The sequence below is a fragment of the Triturus cristatus genome, chromosome 10 (assembly GCF_964204655.1).
Source record: "Triturus cristatus chromosome 10, aTriCri1.1, whole genome shotgun sequence".
Classification (NCBI taxonomy): Eukaryota; Metazoa; Chordata; class Amphibia; order Caudata; family Salamandridae; genus Triturus; species Triturus cristatus.
This window is the reverse complement of record NC_140593.1, coordinates 992,544,984-992,566,149: the sequence shown is the minus strand read 5'-3', so window position 1 is coordinate 992,566,149 and position 21,166 is coordinate 992,544,984. Positions and strand designations below refer to the sequence as shown.

The 21,166-nt window shown below is 47.0% G+C and overlaps 1 protein-coding gene across 10 annotated transcripts in view; it reads left to right on the top strand.

Moving 5' to 3' along the window:
* The window catches only part of TOM1L2 (target of myb1 like 2 membrane trafficking protein), a 429,404-nt gene that overhangs the window by 205,346 nt on the left and 202,892 nt on the right, over nucleotides 1-21,166 (top strand). For 5 of the 10 annotated variants that reach the window (XM_085628956.1, XM_085628954.1, XM_085628952.1 and 2 more), the window contains exon 6: nucleotides 17,277-17,444. In XM_085628956.1, coding sequence (XP_085485082.1) covers nucleotides 17,277-17,444 — 168 coding nt within the window. Of the gene's footprint in view, nucleotides 1-17,269; nucleotides 17,445-21,166 lie in introns of all 10 variants that reach the window. The other 5 variants (XM_085628953.1, XM_085628955.1, XM_085628951.1 and 2 more) reach the window with 1 other exon arrangement.

Sequence of the window (21,166 nt, the reverse complement as noted above, 5' to 3'; positions counted from 1 at the left end):
GCTTATATTTCCCCCCTTCTCCATTTATGATGTCCCCGTATGACTTTAATTAAGTTTTTAAATGTCTTTGTTCTCCTTTCTGACCTGTGCACAGCTGTCCTTTCAGATTGCTTACCCTCAAGACTGTCTTTCTGGTTGCCTTAACATCAGCACAGAGGATGACTAAGCTACAAGTCCTCTCTGTTAACTCCACTTTTACCACTTTCTACCAAGGCAATCTGGTTCTTCGGCCTCAAGCCTCCTTTTTGCCAAAGGTAGTGAATACCTTAAAAGTCGGGCAAACAATCATTCTCCCAACGTTAACATTGGGCAAACCATCACTCTCCCAACGTTCTTTGCTCCACCTCACCCGTCTAAGGAGGCAGAGTGATTACACCGCCTGGATCCTAAACAAGCTTTCTGCTTCTAAATCGATCAATCATACCAGCGAACAGAGAGTGGACGATCAGCTCTTTATTGGATTCACTGGAGCAAAGAAAGACAAGGTGGTGCAGAAAAGGACCATCTCTCGCTAGATTGTTCTGCTGTCCTGGACATTTGGTAGGTGGTGTCCTCCATACATTTATAAAGTACTACTGTTTAGACAGTCAGGTATGTCGAGATGGGTACTATGCTTACTCGGTCCTGCAGGACTTTTGGTTTAAGTCAGGTCACAGTCCCACCACCTGGTACATAATGCTTTGGTATCTATCCAAATGGTGAGGAACCTGCGATTAGAAGTCTGTATCAGAGGAACAAGTTACCTTTGGTAAATCTCTTTCTGGTAGAGACTGTCGAAACGCAGATTCTTCACCGAGTCTCTCATTCTACCTTCTCTGTCAACTGGACTGCCTTCATGTAATATGGTCCCATTTTAGTATCTCCACGCTGGCCATAACCAATCTAACGTGGGCTCTGCGTCTGCAGGCAAAGACGAATTTGAAAGCAACTGATGTCAGCGTGCATTATTGGAGCTTATATAGGCCGCTCATGTCACTTCTGGTGCAGAATAAAGTCGGTGTGGAGCGGGAACACAGGGCTACAGCTGAAGATTTTCCAGATCCAGTCAAACACATGGGGAATATTCAAAAGATGAGGAACATGCAGTTAGAAAGAGCTTTACCAAAGGTAACTTGTTGATAGAGGGGTTGGGGGGAGGGGGGGTTAGGTGTTCCATTTCTCCCCACACCAACACAAGTGTTCCTGATTTGAGTACTGATGAGGCCAGTCATTGTGTTGTGTAGCCACATTCCAGTACTACTTTTCTTTGTTTCCCCTCAAGGGTGTGAGTGAACTGTAGATAGAAAATATGTTTGCAAACAGTGAAGTACTCTTCCCTCCTCTCTCAATCTGTTGTGTAGTGGCCAAGAGTGATTCTGCTCTCTCAACATCCTAGAGTAGGTATTCAAGGTTGTTCCTATGACTCTTTAGTTTCTTAGACTGGAGCAACCGTGCTTACAGCCCGTCCACTAAGAGGCTCTGCTTCACCGTGTTCAACATAGCACTTGGGAAAATACCCTTACGTTTACAGATGCCAGGATAAGTTTCAATTCTTCTTTGTCAAAAACATTAAAAATCATCCTCTAAGCCGGCGATCCCAGGTGACCTTTTGAGTCTAAAACATATAGACAGTCGTTGTTTATATTTAATTGATTAATTTTCGCATCCATAGCGCCGCTAGCTCCCAGAGGTCCTCGGCCTTTAAGCTCTAAGGCAAGTTCAGAATCATAAGTTGAAGCTATCACACACAGTTCTCTAGATATTCGGACTGAGAAGGGATAGTAGAAGTAATTTGTTTTTCTGTGGCACCTTCCATTAGACCCCTCTATCATATACCTCCTTAATTTTATAGTCAGAGCTGATTTTACTCCTTCTTTGTAGGCGACTACTCTTGTTTTAAAGTTATCCATCTGTTGCCCCTCTAATTATTGGCAGTCTCCCAATCCTGCTAAGCACCACCAGTTGCGGATTGCGAACAGTCTCTTATGGACTGGTTGCCCCATGGCTTGCCTTTGTTCAGTTTTGTAATGCCAGAGCACCTAAATTAATTTCTTTTTTCTTTTGTATAACTGCATGGACACTTTTCACAAACATTCTCTGTTCAGTTCCTGGCCTGGCACCACCAGGGCAAGAGCACAGTAATTCACTCTAGCTGAGGACTCTTGAGGATGAATGAGCCTAATGTGGTATCCTGTAATTCGACTAGGGTAGCAGCCTGATTTACCTACCACATCTCGTCTCATTTACTGCCTCCCCTTCAGCTCTGTCTTGGACGCCCCTTTACCATGCGTCACCCTCACTTCATCGCCTTCTTTCTGATTTTGGTGCACCCTTCTAAAACATCAGGTGGCTTCCATCACAATAGGCACATATAAATGCGGGAGCACTGTGCTGGAGATCAAGGCATGCATGAACAATCGGACAGCAGCAGCTAGGGAGATGCTTCCAGCAGTGGCACCTGCCAGGAGAGGTATTTTGTCTGACACTGTGGAGATTCACCACTTTATCTCACAGATTTCCTATGTTCTTTGTCATCTTACTTTGCATTGAAGCCTCACCCTTCAGTCTCTCTTGCCCTGAAGGACATCACTTGGTGCCTAATGTTGTTTTCTCACGCTTTTACATGCTTTTGTATATTAGGGTCCAGTGACCTCTCCTAACAAGCTCCACATAGACCTCTTGTGGCACGTGCTAAGAGACTCCATCTCCCAGGGCTGTGGGATATGTCTCCTCTTGTTGATATAAATGTATTTCCTCTGAGCTATTTTTAACTAAGGATACCTCCAGGTGGCAGCCTTTTCATTCCAGAAGGAGTTTAGGTAAAAGCATTATAATGACCCATTTGGTGAAGGACTGTTTTTTATAAATTTCATCTGATGCCTTCACTGAGGAATTCCCCCCAAGATCACATACCTGTAAGCCTAATGTACTTGTTACATCCCAAGCTTACATTTTATTCACCTGGTTTACAGCTCTCTTTGGAATATCTCATAGCAAACAATGAAGCTCCCTGTTCCTGCCAAATATTCTAACCGTGCATGAGATAGAGGAGCCAACTGCCTTGATAGGGTTGCATGAAACTCTAAAATGGTTTATATTCCAGATGAACAAGGTAAGTAACTTCCCCGTTTTAACATTTTCACTTGTATGTTAATCTAGCATACAGGGTTTTTGTAGAAATGTGCAGGTATGCTATTTTCGTTGTAATTTCTCTGGTGAGGTGGTCAGTGCTGAAAGTGGTAACAACGCGGTCGTTGTAACAACCGCATTGTAATGGCACGCGATGTAATGACTCGAGTTGTAACAAGTCATATTCTAATGTATCACCTGCTTGTCCAGGGTTATTCTAGTTGTTGGTTCTCAGCTTTAATGTGGTTGTTCTCTGGAAGACCCCTTAAGAAGACTTCCTCAAAGATGCACAGAGATGTTCACAATGGGCGTCTACTGTACTGTACGGTACTGAAAGTGCAAAAACCTTCCCTAACATGAAGCAATTTTTTTAACCCCTTCGCTGCTAGGCCTTTTCCCCTCCTGTGCTAAGCCTTTTTTGGGCTATTTGGGGTAGTGCGCGCTTAGGCCCCTGTAACTTTTTGACCACATTAGGTATCCACGCCAAATTTGCGTCCTTTTCTTCCAACATCATGGGGATTCTAAAGGTACCCAGGGTTTGTGGATTCTCTTAGAGGGTTCCCAGAAATTAGTCAAAATACAGCAAAATTTTGTTTTTTTTGTGAAAAATGGGAAAAAGTGGCTGCAAATGAAAGCGTCTGGGTTTTTCTCTGCAAATGATATCAAAAAAGGGTTTGTGGGGCTGAAATCACAATTTCTCCAGCTTTTAGGGAATGACAGATTTTTGGCAGAAATCCAACATTTTTTACACAGTTTTGACATTTTTCTGGGACATACCCTATTTTTGCTATTTTTTGTGCTTTCAACCTCCTTCCGGATAATGGTAAAAATGGGTAGAAAAGCAATAATGGATCCTGGAAAGCTATACATTTTTGAAAAGTAGACAAAATTCTGAATTCAGCAAGGGGTCATTTGTGTAGATCCATCAAGGTTTCTTTATAGAAACTAACAGGTAAATCTAGGAAAAATTAAAAAGTTGTTGACAAAAGCAGCCTTTTGAGTCAACGTTTTCACCTGTAACTTCTTCGAATTATGACATCTCTTTAAAAGCAATGTACCGTTACATCCGGTGGACCTTCCTGGTTGTGGGGATATATAGGACTTGTAGGTTCACCAAGAGCCCAATGAACCCAGAGTAAAACACTGAGCAGCATTTTGTAATTTTTTTTTTTTTTGTTCCGGGTATATAGCAATTATTGTGGGAAAATATATACATGGAAAAAATAGGTATGAAAGACACCTATGTATTTCTGAAATGGTAACAAATTACAGAGTTTAGAAACAGTGCATATTTGGACATTTTCGAAATTGGGAATACTCATACTTGCATGACAATTATTGGTCATTTTTCAAAATAACTTTTTTTTTTACACAATGTCTTTCATTTGGAAGGGAGAAATGCATCAAAAATCAATAGGTAATAACAGTTGCTTTACAAATCTGAACTACCCTAAGTCTCCCGATAAAAATGGTACCTCACTTGTGTGGGTAGGCATAGTGCCCACGACAGGAAGTGGCTCAAAACCTAAGGTGAACACACCCCATTTTCACACTGAAAATTTACTCTTTTTTTGCGAAGAGTCTAGCTGTAGTTTTTGAACCCTAGCCCTGCTGGCACCTAGGGAAACCTAGCAAACCTATACATTTTTGAAAACTAGACACCCAGGGGAATACAGGATGGGGTGACTTGACTGCCTCCCACCATGGTCTATTACCCAGAATCCCTTGCAAACGTAAAGAATTGACAAAAAAAAACACATTTTCCCCATATTTCTGTGATGGAAAGTTCTGGAATCTGCGTGGATCCACAAATTTCCACCCACCCCGCGTTCCCCAAAGTCCTACGAGAAAAATGGTACCTCACTTGTGCGGGTCGGAATAGTGCCGCGACAGGAAACGGCGCAAAACGCAACGTGGTCACACCTCAATGTTGCAGTGAAAAATGACCCTTTTTTGGCAAAGTGACTAGCTGTAGTTTTTGAACCCTAGCCCTGCCAGCACCTAGGGAAACCTAGCAAACCTATACATTTTTGAAAACTAGACACCCAGGGGAATCCAGGATGGGGTGACTTGACTGCCTCCCACCATGGTCTGTTACCCAGAATCCCTTGCAAACGTAAAAAATTGACAAAAAAAACAAATTTTCCCCATATTTCTGTGATGGAAAGTTCTGGAATCTGCGGGTATCCACAAATTTCCACCCACCCCGCGTTCCCCAAAGTCCTACGAGAAAAATGGTACCTCACATGTGCGGGTCGGCATAGTGTCCGCGACAGGAAACGGCGCAAAACGCAACGTGGTCACACCTCAATTTTGCAGTGAAAAATGACCCTTTTTTGGCAAAGTGACTAGCTGTAGTTATTGAACCCTAGCCCTGCCGGCACCTAGGGAAACCTAGCAAACCTATACATTTTTGAAAACTAGACACCCAGGGGAATCCAGGATGGGGTGACTTGACTGCCTCCCCCCATGGCTGTTACCCAGAATCCCTTGCAAACGTAAAAAATTGACAAAAAAAACACATTTTCCCCATATTTCTGTGATGGAAAGTTCTGGAATCTGCGGGGATCCACAAATTTCCACCCACCCCGCGTTCCCCAAAGTCCTACGAGAAAAATGGTACCTCACTTGTGCGGGTCGGAATAGTGCCGCGACAGGAAACGGCGCAAAACGCAACGTGGTCACACCTCAATGTTGCAGTGAAAAATGACCCTTTTTTGGCAAAGTGACTAGCTGTAGTTTTTGAACCCTAGCCCTGCCAGCACCTAGGGAAACCTAGCAAACCTATACATTTTTGAAAACTAGACACCCAGGGGAATCCAGGATGGGGTGACTTGACTGCCTCCCACCATGGTCTGTTACCCAGAATCCCTTGCAAACGTAAAAAATTGACAAAAAAAACAAATTTTCCCCATATTTCTGTGATGGAAAGTTCTGGAATCTGCGGGGATCCACAAATTTCCACCCACCCCGCGTTCCCCAAAGTCCTACGAGAAAAATGGTACCTCACATGTGCGGGTCGGCATAGTGTCCGCGACAGGAAACGGCGCAAAACGCAGCGTGGTCACACCTCAATTTTGCAGTGAAAAATGACCCTTTTTTGGCAAAGTGACTAGCTGTAGTTTTTGAACCCTAGCCCTGCCGGCACCTAGGGAAACCTAGCAAACCTATACATTTTTGAAAACTAGACACCCAGGGGAATCCAGGATGGGGTGACTTGACTGCCTCCCCCCATGGCTGTTACCCAGAATCCCTTGCAAACGTAAAAAATTGACAAAAAAAACACATTTTCCCCATATTTCTGTGATGGAAAGTTCTGGAATCTGCGGGGATCCACAAATTTCCACCCACCCCGCGTTCCCCAAAGTCCTACGAGAAAAATGGTACCCCACTTGTGCGGGTCGGCATAGTGCCCGCGACAGGAAACGGCGCAAAACGCAACGTGGTCACACCTCAATTTTGCAGTGAAAAATGACCCTTTTTTGGCAAAGTGACTAGCTGTAGTTTTTGAACCCTAGCCCTGCCGGCACCTAGGGAAACCTAGCAAACCTATACATTTTTGAAAACTAAACACCCAGGGGAATCCAGGATGGGGTGACTTGACTTCCTCCCACCATGGTCTGTTACCCAGAATCCCTTGCAAACGTAAAAAATTGACAAAAAAAACACATTTTCCCCACATTTCTGTGATGGAAAGTTCTGGAATCTGTGTGGATCCACAAATTTCCCCCCACCCCGCGTTCCCCAAAGTCTTACGAGAAAGATGGTACCTCACTTGTGTGGGTCGGCCTAGTGCCCGCGACAGGAAGCGGTGCAAGACGCAACGTGGTCACACCTCAATTTTGCAGTGAAAAATGACCCTTTTTTGGCAAAGTGACGAGCCGTAGTTTTTGAACCCTAGCCCTGCCGGCACCTAGGGAAACTTACCAAACCCACGCATTTCTAAAAACTAGACACCCGGCGGCTTCCAGGGAGGTATGGCTTGCGTGGATCCCACAACGTTTCCTTACCCAGAATCCCCTGCAAACCTCAATTTTAGCTGAAAAAATCACTTTTTTCACACATTTTGGGGTGGGAAAGTTGAGGCATCACCGGGCTCACACAAATTTACCACCACCCAGCATTCCCCCAGGTCTCCCGGTAAAAATGGTGCCTCACTTGTGTGGGAGGCCCAAGTACCCGCGGCAGGCAAGGGCCCAAAACGTAGTGAGGTGACATCAAAATGGCCTATCGCAAAACCACCTGGTTTTGCAAGGGGGGTCACTTTGGTTTTTGACCCGGTGCTCGGCGGCCATCTAGGGAAACCTACCAAACCCACACATTTCTGAACACTAGACACCCGGCGGCTTCCAGGGAGGTATGGCTTGTGTGGATCCCCCAACGTTTCCTTACCCAGAATCCCCTGCAAACCTCAATTTTAGCTGAATAAATCACTTTTTTCACACATTTTGGGGTGGGAATGTTGTGGCATCACCGGGCTCACACAAATTTACCACCACCCAGCATTCCCCCAGGTCTCCCTTTAAAAATAGTGCCTCACTTGTGTGGGAGGCCCAAGTACCCGCGGCAGGCAAGGGCCCAAAACGTAGTGAGGCGACATTTGGGATAGGCAATGTTGATGTCGCCTCACTACGTCCACGCACACCGCCAGCCAAGCATCATTCCACGCACACCGCCTGCCAAGCTCCAGTCCACGCACACCACCAGCCAAGCTCCAGTCCACGGACACCACCAGCCAAGCACCAGTCCGCACACACCACCAGTCCACGCACACCACCAGCCAAGTACCAGTCCACGCACACTGCCAGCCAAGCACCATTCCACGCACACCGCCAGACAAGCTCCAGTCCACGCACACCACCAGCCACGCACCAGTCCACGCAAACCGCCAGTCCATGCACACCGCCAGTCCACGCTCCCCGCCAGCCAAGCACCATTCCACGCACACCACCAACCAAGTGCCAGTCCACACACACCAACAGCCAAGCGCAAGCCTACACACACCGCCATCACATTTAGGATTTTTTTAGAAAAAAATAAAAACACAAACAAATCGCAAATAGATACAAATCTTCTAACAGAAAATCAGCAACTAAATACATTGCACTAACACCATCCTTGAAACAGAATCAAATTATCCAAAGAATACAGACCAGGCAGTTCACTTTACCACTCATGAATGCTCCCAATAATTCTTTCGCGTGTGGTACGCTCTAAAACAAGCAGGAAGACACAGTGCAGGATGAGAAGGATAGTCGGGGCAGTACATACGACTCCTTCCGCGTACCTCTTCGCCAACAGACTCTACATCTCCTACTGGGAAAATCTTTTGAGGGTGTGGGAGGAATGTGATCTGGAAAGTGGCGATCTTTCAATCTAGCAACATCCTCCACCACTCCAACTCTAGGAACACTTGCCTGTTCCACTACAACAAGGCTGCCTATTACAGACTCCTGAAGCTTAGCAAAAGTCATCTTTGACTCAGGGCAAGAATCCTGGAACACAACAAAAGCATTAAACATTGCCAAGTGGAAAAAATGGATAGCCAACTTCTTGTACCAGATGTAAGCCTTACGAAGAGCAGTGTAAGGTTCCAACCGCTGATCTACTCTATCAACACCACCCATGTGCCTATTATAGTCTAAAATGCACACAGGTTTGCGCGCTTCAGCGACCTGACCCCAAACAGTCACAGGTGCAGTGCTTTCATTATGGATGGTAGTCAGCATATAGACATCTCTCCTGTCTGAAAACTTCACAGCAAGAAGCTCCTGGCAACGCAACGCACTGCACTGTCCCCGCACAAGCTTTTGACAAACAAGTTCTTTCGGGAAACCTTTACGGTTAGAGCGGATTGTGCCACAAGCAACAGTGTCCACTTTGGCCAATTCCCTGAACAACCGCACACCAGTGTAGAAGTTATCTACATATAAATGGTGGCCTTTGTTGAAAAATCCTCTACCAAGTTCCCAAACAAGTTTCTCAGTCACTCCAAAAGTGGACGGACAACCAGGGAGGTTAATCCTAGATTGCTTACCGGTGTACACCCTGAAATTAGACACATATCCAGTCCTACTGTCACACAGCATATACAGCTTTATTCCATAGCGTGCCCTCTTACTAGGAATGTATTGCCTAAAAACCAAGCGGCCCTTGAACAACACCAAAGACTCATCCACTGCAATTTCTTTCCCAGGGACATAAATCTCAGAAAATCGATCAACAAAGTGATCAAGGACAGGCCTAATCTTAAAAAGACGGTCACAATCAGGGTGATCTCGTGGCAACGCTAAACCATTATCAACAAAATGCATCATCCGAAGCAGAAGCAAATACCTGTTACGACTCATGACTGCCGGAAAAATAGACGTTGCCATCAAGGGACTGCTAGACCAATATGAAGACATTGATGGCTTCCTTAGCAAGCCCATCAAAAAAGTTAAACCCAAGAACTTCTTCATCTCTTCAACATTTGTGGGAGTCTACCGGGTAGCTCTAGAGTAGGGCCTAAGTCTGGCACTGTTGTCCCTCAAAAACTGTTCGGCATACAAATTAGTCTGCTCAACAATCTCTGCCAAAAACACATCGTCCATAAACAACTGAAAAAAATTTACCGGCAAAAAGTTTTCAGTATTCACTCTAGTCCCTGGAACACCAGTAAACTCTGGCAATGCCGGCTGCACCATGCCAGGGGCAACCCAGAGGTCATCACTTTCAAAGGGAAGCCTTGCAGCCCCAGCCTGCTGCCCAGATGCCTCTTGCCGCACTCCACCAACGGGAAGCCTTGCAGCCGCAGGCTGCAGCCCAGAAGCCTCTTGCCACACTACACCAACGGGAAGCCTTGCAGCCCCAGGCTGCAGCCCAGATGCCTCTTGCCGCACTATCGGCACATCAGTCTCCTCTTCTAACACAGGCACTTCATCCGCACTAAGAGTATCTTCATCATCCGATGACTCCATACGGAGAGAAAACTCACTGCCAGAATCGTCCCCTGCCTCCTCTCCCTCAGATGCAGAGTCAGTCTCTGAACCAATATCAGAGGAAGACTCAAACAGCAAACCAACAACCTGCTGAGCAGTAATCCTGCGGCTAGCCATTATACTTACTAAGATTGAAGACTGCACACACAAGTCAACAACAACCAACAATGTGCAAACCAAGTAAGTAAAGAAATGTGTACCTTTATCACAATGATCAATGTTCTCAAAAACTATAGAATTCAATTACAAGAGACAGCTACACTCACCAGAACCTACTTTGCAGTGACACAGCAAAAACCAACGATATCCAACTAGAAAGAAGAAAAAAAAAACAAATTACTCACAAGACAACAAAATACACATCGAGCACAAATGCAAACAGTTTTTGCCTAGGGGTCGCTTCCTCATGCAGAAAAATACATCCCTGGTGTCTAGTGGGCTTCTCTGCCCCCCTTGGGAGCAGAAACGGACAGAAAGACGACCGATCTGCCCCCACGGGGGGCAGAAAAGTCTTCCCATTATTTATGCCCCAAAGGAAGCGACCCTTGCCCAAGGGGTCGCTTCCTAAATAAAAAAGAAGACATCAATGGTGTCTAGTCTGCTTTTCTGCCCCCCCCCCCTGGGAGCAGAAACGGACAGAAAGACGACCGATCTGCCCCCAGGGGGGGCAGAAAAGTCTTCTAAATAATTAGGCCGCAAAGGAAGCGACCCTTGCCCAAGGGGTCGCTTCCTACATAAAGAAAAAGACATCCCTGGTGTCTAGTGGGCTTTTCTGCCCCCCCCTCCTGGGAGCAGAAACGGGCAGAAAGACGACCGATCTGCCCCCAGGGGGGGCAGAAAAGTCTTCGAATTATTTTGCCTCCCTAGGAAGCGACCCTTGCCCAAGGGGTCGCTTCTTACATAACGAAAAAGACATCCCTGGTGTCTAGTGGGCTTTTCTGCCCCCCCTGGGGGCAGAAACGGGCAGAAAGACGACCGATCTGCCCCCAGGGGGTGCAGAAAAGTCTTCGAATTATTTTGCCACCCTAGGAAGCGACTGTTGCCCAAGGGGTCGCTTCCTACATAACATAAAAGACATCCCTGGTGTCTAGTGGGCTTTTCTGCCCACCCTGGGGGCAGAAACGGGCAGAAAGACGACCGATCTGCCCCCAGGGGGGGCAGAAAAGTCTTCGAATAATTTTGCACCCCTAGGAAGCGACCCTTGCCCAAGGGGTCGCTTCCTACATAACGAAAAAGACATCCCTGGTGTCTAGTGGGCTTTTCTGCCCTGGGGGCAGAAACGGGCAGAAAGAAGACCGATCTGCCCCCAGGGGGGGCAGAAAAGTCTTCGAATTATTTTTCCCCCCAAGGAAGCGACCCTTCCCAAGGTGTCGCTTCCTACATAACATAAAAGACATCCCTGGTGTCTAGTGGGCTTTTCTGCCCCCCCTGGGGGCAGAAACGGGCAGAAAGACGACCGATCTGCCCCCAGGGGGGGCAGAAAACACTTCGAAAAATGTTGCACCCCTAGGAAGCGACCCTTGCCCAAGGGGTCGCTTCCCAAATTCCAAAACACACATCCCTGGTGTCTAGTGGGGCATCCCTGCTCCACGATCGCGACGCTGTGCGCGATCGTGGAGCAGGAATGCCCTGTATTGAGACATCAGGGGAGAGGAAATACTCTTTCCTCTCCCCCGATGCCTCAATACTAAAGATATCACCCCCGCGGCCCCCACCGGACAAGCAAACCTACCTCTGCTCCCTTGGACGCGCTGGAAGAAATGGATTCCAGCGCGTCCAACGCTTCCTGATGACGTCGGCGCGCGCTGTGCGCGCTGACGTCATGGGGAAGCGTGGGGGGGCTCGGGGGTGGCAGCGGAAGCTCTTCCGCTGCCACCCCCCTCTGTGGGGGCACGATCGATGCCCCAGGGGGGGAGCGCCAGCGCTTCCCCCGGGGGCTGTGCTCATGATGGAGCGGTTCCGTCATAAGCACAGCCCAACCGATGCTCATGACGGAACCGCTCCGTCATGAGCATCAAAGGGGTTAATAAACATTGATGCTAGTGCATCATAACAAAAATCATTCCAAATTCGTAGGAATTCCTGCTGTGTAGAGCCATCCAAACCCTTCTTTCTCAGAGTTTTGCCAATCTAAGTTTTGCTATGTTCTGTCACTCTTTAGTAATTATTGTGCCGCTTTTCAAACCTACTTCATATATCTTTGGTTCTCACAAAGTATGGGTACGTTCTTTTTAACTGTCTGACTAGTGGGGGCTGGAAGGGGGGGTTAGTGGCTTAAAGGAAGACTTAACTTTGATGAATTTACCAGGACTTGCAAGTTTTTTGTGACTGCCTGTTTTTAGGTCTCGCCTATTCTATCCCGCAGGGATGGATAGGCGAGATTATAGTAAGCAGTCCGGAAAGTCTACCTAGCTGCGGATCGCGTACAGTTCATGTGAACACAATCACGCGCATTGTCAACAACTGCCACAACCACGCGCATTCTTTACAGCTTCCATTTTCCACCAGACACTTCGTGCGCGCGCGCCGCGCTCTCCCTCTGTTGCCACACGCATTCAGCTTACCCCCTCACTCTCCATATGATCGCACGCCTTTTTCTTTGATCGCCGCCGCAGGCTCCTCTCCGCCCACGCGTCTCTCCCCTTCTCTCCCGTTCCGCCCCACCTTCTCTTTGTCACATTTTTTTTTTTTGGGGGGGGTTTGTGTGACCGACTACTTGACCTCGTGCCTATGAGTTTTGCATGCGTCTATTATATTTATTTACTTTGAATGTTTTTATTTTTTTTTTAACCGCCCACGCGTCTCTCCTCTTCCATGTAGTTCCCCTCCGCCTTTTCTTTCTCGCATCTTTTCTGATTTTCGGCTTTGTGCGACTGACTACTTGACCTCGTGCCTATGAGTTTTGCACGCGTCTATTATATTTATTTACTTTGAATGTTTTTTTAATTTAACTTTACGCACCCAAACACGTTCATTGTTTCCGTTCCTTCTTACACTCATATGCGGAAAAAAAAAACACTCTCTCCACAAACAGCACTTTTATCCTGTCTCGTCTCTCTGTGTTTTGCTGTCTGCCCTCGTCTTCAATAGTTTCCAGCCTCTGTGTTCTGCTTTACGCATCCAAACACGTATGCTTTTGTCTGATTTTCCTGCTTACAATCTCATGCAAAACAAACAAAAAATCACTCTCTCTACAAACAGCACTCCTCTCTGCCCACGCGTCTCTCCTCTTCCATGTAGTTCCGCCCCGTATTCTTTCTCGCTTTTTTTGGGGGGGTTTGTGTGACCGACTACTTGACCTCGTGCCTATGAGTTTTGCATGCGTCTATTATATTTATTTACTTTTTTTTTTTTTTTTTTTTTAACTGCCCACGCGTCTCTCCTCTTCCATGTAGTTCCCCTCCGCCTTTTCTTTCTCACATCTTTTTCTGATTTTTCGGCTTTGTGCGACTGACTACTTGACCTTGTGCCTACGACTTTTGCATGCGTCTATTATATTTATTTACTTTGAATGTTTTTTTTTTATTTAACTTTACGCACTCAAACACGTTCATTGTTTCCTTTCCTTCTTACATTCTTATGCGGAAAAAAAAATCACTCTCTCCACAAACAGCACTTTTATCCTGTCTCGCCCCTCTGTGTTTTGCTGTCTGCCCTCGTCTTCAATAGTTTTCAGCCTCTGTGTTCTGCTTTACGCATCCAAACACGTATGCTTTTGTCTGAGTTTCCTGCATACATTCTCATGCAAAACAAACTGTTTGCCTCACACAATGCCGTACACACATTAGACCACACAAAATGCCACCTCACACACTGCCCTACACACATTAGCCCCCTCACACTCTGCACCCCCTCACCCTCAAATAAATAAGAATACAGTTTACTTCCAAGGCACTGCAGTCATTTACGTGGGCCAGTGTCAGATTGTGTATTTTTTTTCAATACTAATACAGCCTTTAAAGAAAATAGAAATACAGTTTACTGACAAGTCACTAACCAACACTGCCCCCTCTCACACAGACCACACACAATGCCCCCTCACACAGACCACACACACTGCCCCCCTCTCACACAGACCACAAACACTGCCCCCCTCACACAGACCACTCACACTGCCCCCTCACACAGACCACACACACTGCCCCTCCTCACACAGACAACACACACTGCCCCCCCACACAGACTACACACACTGCCCCCTCTCACATAAACCACACTCACTGACCCCTCCTCACACACTGCCCCCACATACACTGCTCTCACACATTACCCACTCACAGTACTTTAGGTCACACGCACTGCACCCTTACACCCCTTACACACTCACACTGTGCCCTCATACAATTCCCCCTCACACACTGCCCTCTTACACACTGCCCCCTAGTTCGTGCAATGTCAGTAGGTGCCTTTTCTAAATTTTAACAGAAACAAAAACGTTACAGGATCAAAGCGTTTCTAAAACGCATAAATAGATTTTTGGGTTTTTTCGTCGGTTAATGTCTATTGGTGCTAGATATTTTGTGCTTAAATTAGAATTATTGTTTAACTTTATTTAACAAATGAACAAAGTTCACGTGGACGTTGCGGTCTGAAAATGTTGTGGCGCGCGCGCACCGCGCTCTCCCTCTGTTGCCACACGCATTCAGCTCACCAGGCTGCACACCCCCTCACTCTCCATATGGTCGCAAACCTTTTCTTTGATCTCCGCAGCGCGTTCTCACAGGCTGCTCTCCACCCACGCGTCTCTCCCCTTCCGTGTAGTTCTGCCCCGCCTTCTCTTTCACGCAACTTTTCCGGAATCTCGGCTCTGTGTGACTTACTACTTGACCTCTTGCCTCTGTGCTTTGCATTCATCTGTTATATTTATTTACTTTTGAATGTGTGTTTCATTATTTTACTTTACGCACCCAAACACGTATGCTTTTGTATGACTTTCATTCTTTGCTTTCCGGCTTACATTCTGATGAAGATCACTCGCTCCACTAACCTCGCTGTGTCTTGAGGTCTGCCCTCGCAAGTCGCCTGCAACTGGTCCGTCACAAACACTGGCCCCTCGCACACAGACCACACACACTGCCCCCCTCGCACACAGCCCACACACTGCCCCCCTCTCACGCAGACCACACACACTGCCCCCTCTCACACAGACCACACACACTGCCCCCCTCTCACATAGACCACACATACTGCCCACTCTCACACAGACCACACACACTGCCCCCTCACACTCTGCACCCCCCTCACACTCTGCACCCCCCTCACACTCTGCACCCCCCTCACACTCTGCACCCCCTCACACTCTGCACCCCCTCACACTCTGCACCCCCTCACACTCTGCACCCCCCCACTCTGCACCCCCCCACTCTGCACCCCCCCACTCTGCACCCCCCACTCTGCACCCCCCACTCTGCACACACCCTCTTACTCTGCACCCCCCTCTTACTCTGCACCCCCCTCTTACTCTGCACCCCCCTCTTATGCTGCACCCCCTCACACTCTGCACCCCCCTCACACTCTGCACCCCCTCACACTCTGCACCCCCCTCACACTCTGCACCCCCCTCACACTGCCCTACTGACACACTGCCCCTATACACTGCACCCTCACACATTACCCACTTGCACTACTTTAGGCCACACACACTGCACCATTACTCCCCGCACACACACACAGCCCGCACCCTTACACACTCACACTGCTCTCATACAATGCCCCCTCACACACTGCCCTCTTACACACTGCCCCCTATTTTGTCCGATGTCAGTAGATGCATTTTCACTTTTTTAAAAAAGTCACAAACGTTACAGGAACAAAACGTTTCCAAAACGCATTTTAAGCATTTCTTTTTTGTTTTCGGTCAATGTTTGTCGGTGCTATGTATTTGGTGCGAAAGTTAAAACTATTGGAATTGTAAATGACAAAGCTATTAATTTAGCTATTTTCAAAACCAACACATAAATACAAAATTTGGCATTTACAATACCAATAGCTCAAACTTTCCTAATGCGAGACCTATTGCATTGCAAATGCTTGTTCTGTATTGATTGAATCACATTTTCAGAAAACATTCTAAACACCGCTGCAACCTTTCAAGTCTCTTTCAATGAGACAGACTACTCTCCTGCGGCTGTTGCAGATGTTATAAAAAATGCATGGCCACCGTCTCTTTGAAACAAAGGTTTGCTAAGCTCTCTGTTCTTATTTCATTGTTCATCAAGTTGTTCTTACCTTATAGAAGAAACAAAATGAAGGGGGAAATGGATCCATGTATTTTCAATAATTAGAAAGTCCTGTTAACAAGCTCCAGCTTTTCGCAGACAATTAAAAAAAAAAAAAAAAAAAAAAAAAAAAAAAGGATCAAGGTCAGATCTTGCATAGAAGTGCTTTATATGCTAGGATGGAGTCCTGATATCCTCCGTACTGTACCAAGAACCTTTTTTTCCTTTTGGTTGGTGATATTGACATTTGCTGCTAGCAAAAATCATTTTTAGTATTCTGCTTTAGACTATTGCTTTATAATACAATGATACAGCAAAATATGTCACTTAATTTCATTGATGGAATGTGCATGTTGTCTTTAGTAGAAGTTCTGTTCGTGTTGTTTGATCTTTACATTGCAAATAAACTGCACATAAAAATGGAACCAAAAACAAATCCTATACGACTCCAATAAAGATCTTAGCGACCAGATCCTCTTTCCCGTATGATCCGTTAAAATGCTATTTGGAAGTTCTAGCTACGACTGACTATACTAGCCATTAAATTGGGACTACTGGAGTTAGTTTGACTTCATTTTGACAGAATTATCTCATTTATGGGCACGAGGTTTTATAGGACCCAAATGCAAGCCTTGTTTCCAAGCACTGAAAGAAACATTGTCAGGAGAAGGGTTCCTTATGGAAGGCTGATATGCAAAGTCTTTATAGGGCCCACCTTCAGAAGTATCCCTCTCTAGCAACCAGCTCCTTTCCTAACTTACATGGAAGGACATTAGGGCCCAGCTTTTCTGTTGTGATCCATGTTGAAGACAATTCGCAATGCTGTCCGCTATAGTTGCCCATTGACTAGATGGGTCTTGAATGACTTAACTACATATAACACTACTGTTTGTTGTTTGAACTTTGAAAAAGCTGAAAGGGTATCTATATATTCCTGCTCTTGTATTTTTTGTCCCTGTTGGTGTGGCAGAGTGTCCCAGAAGTAGATCCAGCAGCAACCATGCACAAGCCGCAGCCACAACAGAAAAAGAACACCAACTCGTATTCAACCTCCTCATCACCATCAGCATTACCCTACACACCACCCCAGGCCCCTCCCTTGTCTGCAGGGGGTCCAATAACAGCCAGCCCTGAACAGGTAAGAGTTTACTGATAGCAATTTGCACTAAGCAATTGTACATAGTCAACACTTAAATTAGCAGTTATAATGTTTTGAGTTGAATATTTTATTAAATATTTGTGCAAGTCATATATCCGTCATTCTTTTCTCTGTATAGTCTTCTAGAAATGTACATTGATCCAAAAATAGCTTCCTCACTCAAAATTAGGATTCCTCACATGAAAACGCAGTTTTGCAGTTGATGACAAACACATTGCTAATTGTAGTTTCATTACATAAATGCACAGTATGAAGTTGCTATCTTTATAGTCAATACTTGATTGTGAAGTGTAAATATTTAATTGAAGCTAAAAAAGTGGTTAATAAATTTGCATTTGTAAAAAGGGCAGGTCGCTGATGAGGAATGTTAGACTGACATGAACGGGTATCTAACTAGACTTCATTTTCGCAGGTTACAGCTTGGACTTTTTCTAAGTGCTTTTCTTGAATTTGTCTCTTCCCTTCTTTGGCCTAACCCTGGCCTCTAACTAGAAAGAGAAAACCAACTAAGTTTTTCATCATTACATGCACCAGACTGTCAATGCTTCATGTCTCTTCCTTGCCATCATTCATTAGCCCAGGAAGTAGAAATGCACCTTCTGCTCATAATTTAACAATGTCTTTACCTCTCATGAAATTGTCAACATTAGTCAGTCTCTGCAGAACTTCAAAATGCAGAACTGTGTACCCACTCAGAGAGGCTCTGAGTAATGGAATGGTCGGGTGTCACATTTGAAGTATTCCTTCAGCGGACTTGTTTGACAAGTATTGGCAATGCCAATAGGTTTGGCTTTAAAGGAACGTTGTGCATTGATGTGAAGCATTACAAGTAAGTAGCATGGATATGCTATGTATTTGTGTGGAAGCCAATAACTTTAGAATAATATTGGTGTAGGTTAGGTCAGGTCAGGTGACAGTTGCACTGTCAAGGCAGACCTAAAAATCCATGTACGTTAATAACTGCCCCCTCCCCCATCTGTGCTACTGCCAGAGAAAAACAACATAAATGATCTAGTTATGTTCTATAGCATTTCAGTGTCATGTGTACCCCTGAAAGTTCAAACTTAGGCAGCTGGATAAAAAAAATAGCTGTGTGGAGAAAAAGCATTTTTTTTGTGGACGCCTATAATGTCTGCCCAATCAAAACGTGTACTTCTGGCTCTCAAAATGTGGGCGGAGCCAAAGACTCTCTTTAGTGATGCACACATAATTGTCTGTTTACGGCTGCGCTGTCAAGCCAGGCCTTGTAAATGGGAATCTTTTGTCAGATTATTTTCTTGATGTTGATAATTAGTGTATGACCTTGTTTTACAAGTCTGCTAGTAACCACCTCACTTTGAGGATTCAGAACACATTTTCAATGTAATATTATTCAGCACACAGTGATTGGTGCAGTTGATTGAAGTACTTGAGCATGGTTATATGTGGCTCTTCATTGCTATCTGTAATAGAGTTTGCGTAGCATTAGTGCTTTGCAGGATGAGAAGCCCTTCAGAACATCCTGGCATACATGCTGTGGCTCGCTCAGACAGGCCTCCATGTAAGATGGAAGTCTTACTCGTTCTGTAGTATAAAATTCATGCACCTTCTGTTGGATTTGGCAGGCTCAGAGGCTGTAATGTGAGGCTTCACGCTCTTTCCCTATTCCTCTTCTTTCAGGGTTATGCATGGACCAGGCAGTTAATGTGAGGCTTCACGCTCTTTCCCTATTCCTCTTCCATCAGGGTTATGCATGGACCAGGCAGTCAATGTGAGGCTTCAAGCTCTTTCCCTATTCCTCTTCTTTCAGGGTTATGCATGGACCAGGCAGTTAATGTGAGACTTCACGCTCTTTCCCTATTCCTCTTCCATCAGGGTTATGCATGGACCAGGCAGTCAATGTGAGGCTTCATGCTCTTTCCCTATTCCTCTTCCTTCAGGGTTATGCATGGACCAGGCAGTTGCACTCTACCTTCCCACGGGAAGAGTCAGAAGCCAATTGGTGGACCTGTCTGGGGTTATGAGGGTCCTGATTTCTGGCAGGGGTCAGGTCTTCTCCCAGCAGGTATATTATGCTGAAGTGGTCAGTGGCAAGGGTGGCCACTACCTTGCGGTGACTGGTGGCCGCAGTCTTGTTAGTGTATGCTTGGTGGAGCCATAGAGTTATGCATGGTTGTACGCTGTTTTGACCCATGTCATTAGCAGTTATTTTTTCGTCCAATGATTTTAGATTGGTCGGGTTGCGTAGGGGGCGAAGAGGCAGTAAATGGTCCCCAACTATTTAGTGTATCTGAAAGAAACACGTTAGTTAGATTCCTCACCTTAGAATATCCCCAGGCGTCCGGCTGGATCCGGAAAGATTTTTCGTCAGCAATACCCCTTGCGCGTCGCTAGGCGTCGTCTGCGGCTCCGCGTCTTGTCGTCGGCGTCGTGCGCCGGAATGACGTCGTCGGAGTACTTAGACGCCGCCCTCGCGCGCTGACGTCCGTTCTTTTTTGCGTGCCAGACCGCGCCGATTCGGGAAGAGCTTACCCCTTTAGTCACTTTTTGACTAAAACTTTTTGGACTCTTGTGTCTACTCGATTCGAACTGGTGCCGGTAAGATGCCTGGTTTTAAAGCCTGTGACTCCTGTCATTGACTGATGTCGGTGCCGGACCACCACCGCCGGTGCCTTTATTGTCTGGGGGCCGACCACGATGCGGAGTCGTGCCTCGACTGCCAGGCCTTGACCTCGAAGGCTAGGCGGGTGCGGTCCCGTAAGCTTCTCGAGCTCCGACACTCGGCTCCGCGCCGTTCACGGTCCCGGTCCAGGAGGTCGAAGGACCGGTCGCGCAGCCGCAGCCACCACCACCGCTCGTCGGGATCGAAGTCTTCAGGTAAGTCGAAGCATGCTAAGAAGTCCAAGAGGCGACACCGCTCTTCGGACTCCCCTCGCCGGTCGCGCGACTCGGTCGAGGGTCCGGGTGGTACCACCCCTGCGGCTCCGTCGGAGCCGCAGGAGCCGCGTCCGTTCCCATACCCACCGGTCCCTGGGTCTGACGCGACTTCGGCGGAGATCAGTGCCTTCCTCTCGGCCATGAGGGGCCTGGCTCTGCCGTTGACACCTGCCAGCGTGCATTTGGGCCCCGCGGGCTCGACTGGGCGAGCCGGCGGCTCCGGCCCCGTCGTCGACATCGTCCCGACACCGCAGTTCCTCGTGGGATCCAGGCCTGGATCTCAGTTGGTGCCGGTCAACCTCACGACGCCTCCTCCGCCGGCGCCGACACCGGTTCCACCCCCGGCGCCGTCTCCGGACGACGGCGTTCCCCGGTTCAGCCCCGGCCTGTTTATCAGGAATCGGATGACGGGGGTGACTGGGAGGGGTCTGAGGACCCTCTGGCCATGCAGGCCAACTTATCTCAGGACTGGGCAGATGAGCTGGGGGATGCCAGTGGTCTGGACACCTCCCCGGACACTGGTTTCAACTCTCCTCCGACTGTGGCTTCGGAGGAAGGTGCTGCATTTTCAGTGGTGCTGCGCAAGGCGGCCGAAGCCCTTGGGCTGGAGTTGCCTGCTGTGGCCGTGAGGACTAACCTCCTCACTGAAGTGCTTCAGCCGTCAGCAAGCTCCTTGGAGCCTCTGCTGCAGTTCAATGATGCACTAGTGGACGTTCTGAAGGGAACCTGGTCCAAGCCCTCCCCTGATAAACAGGGGGAATAATCGGAGCCGGACGGTAGATGAA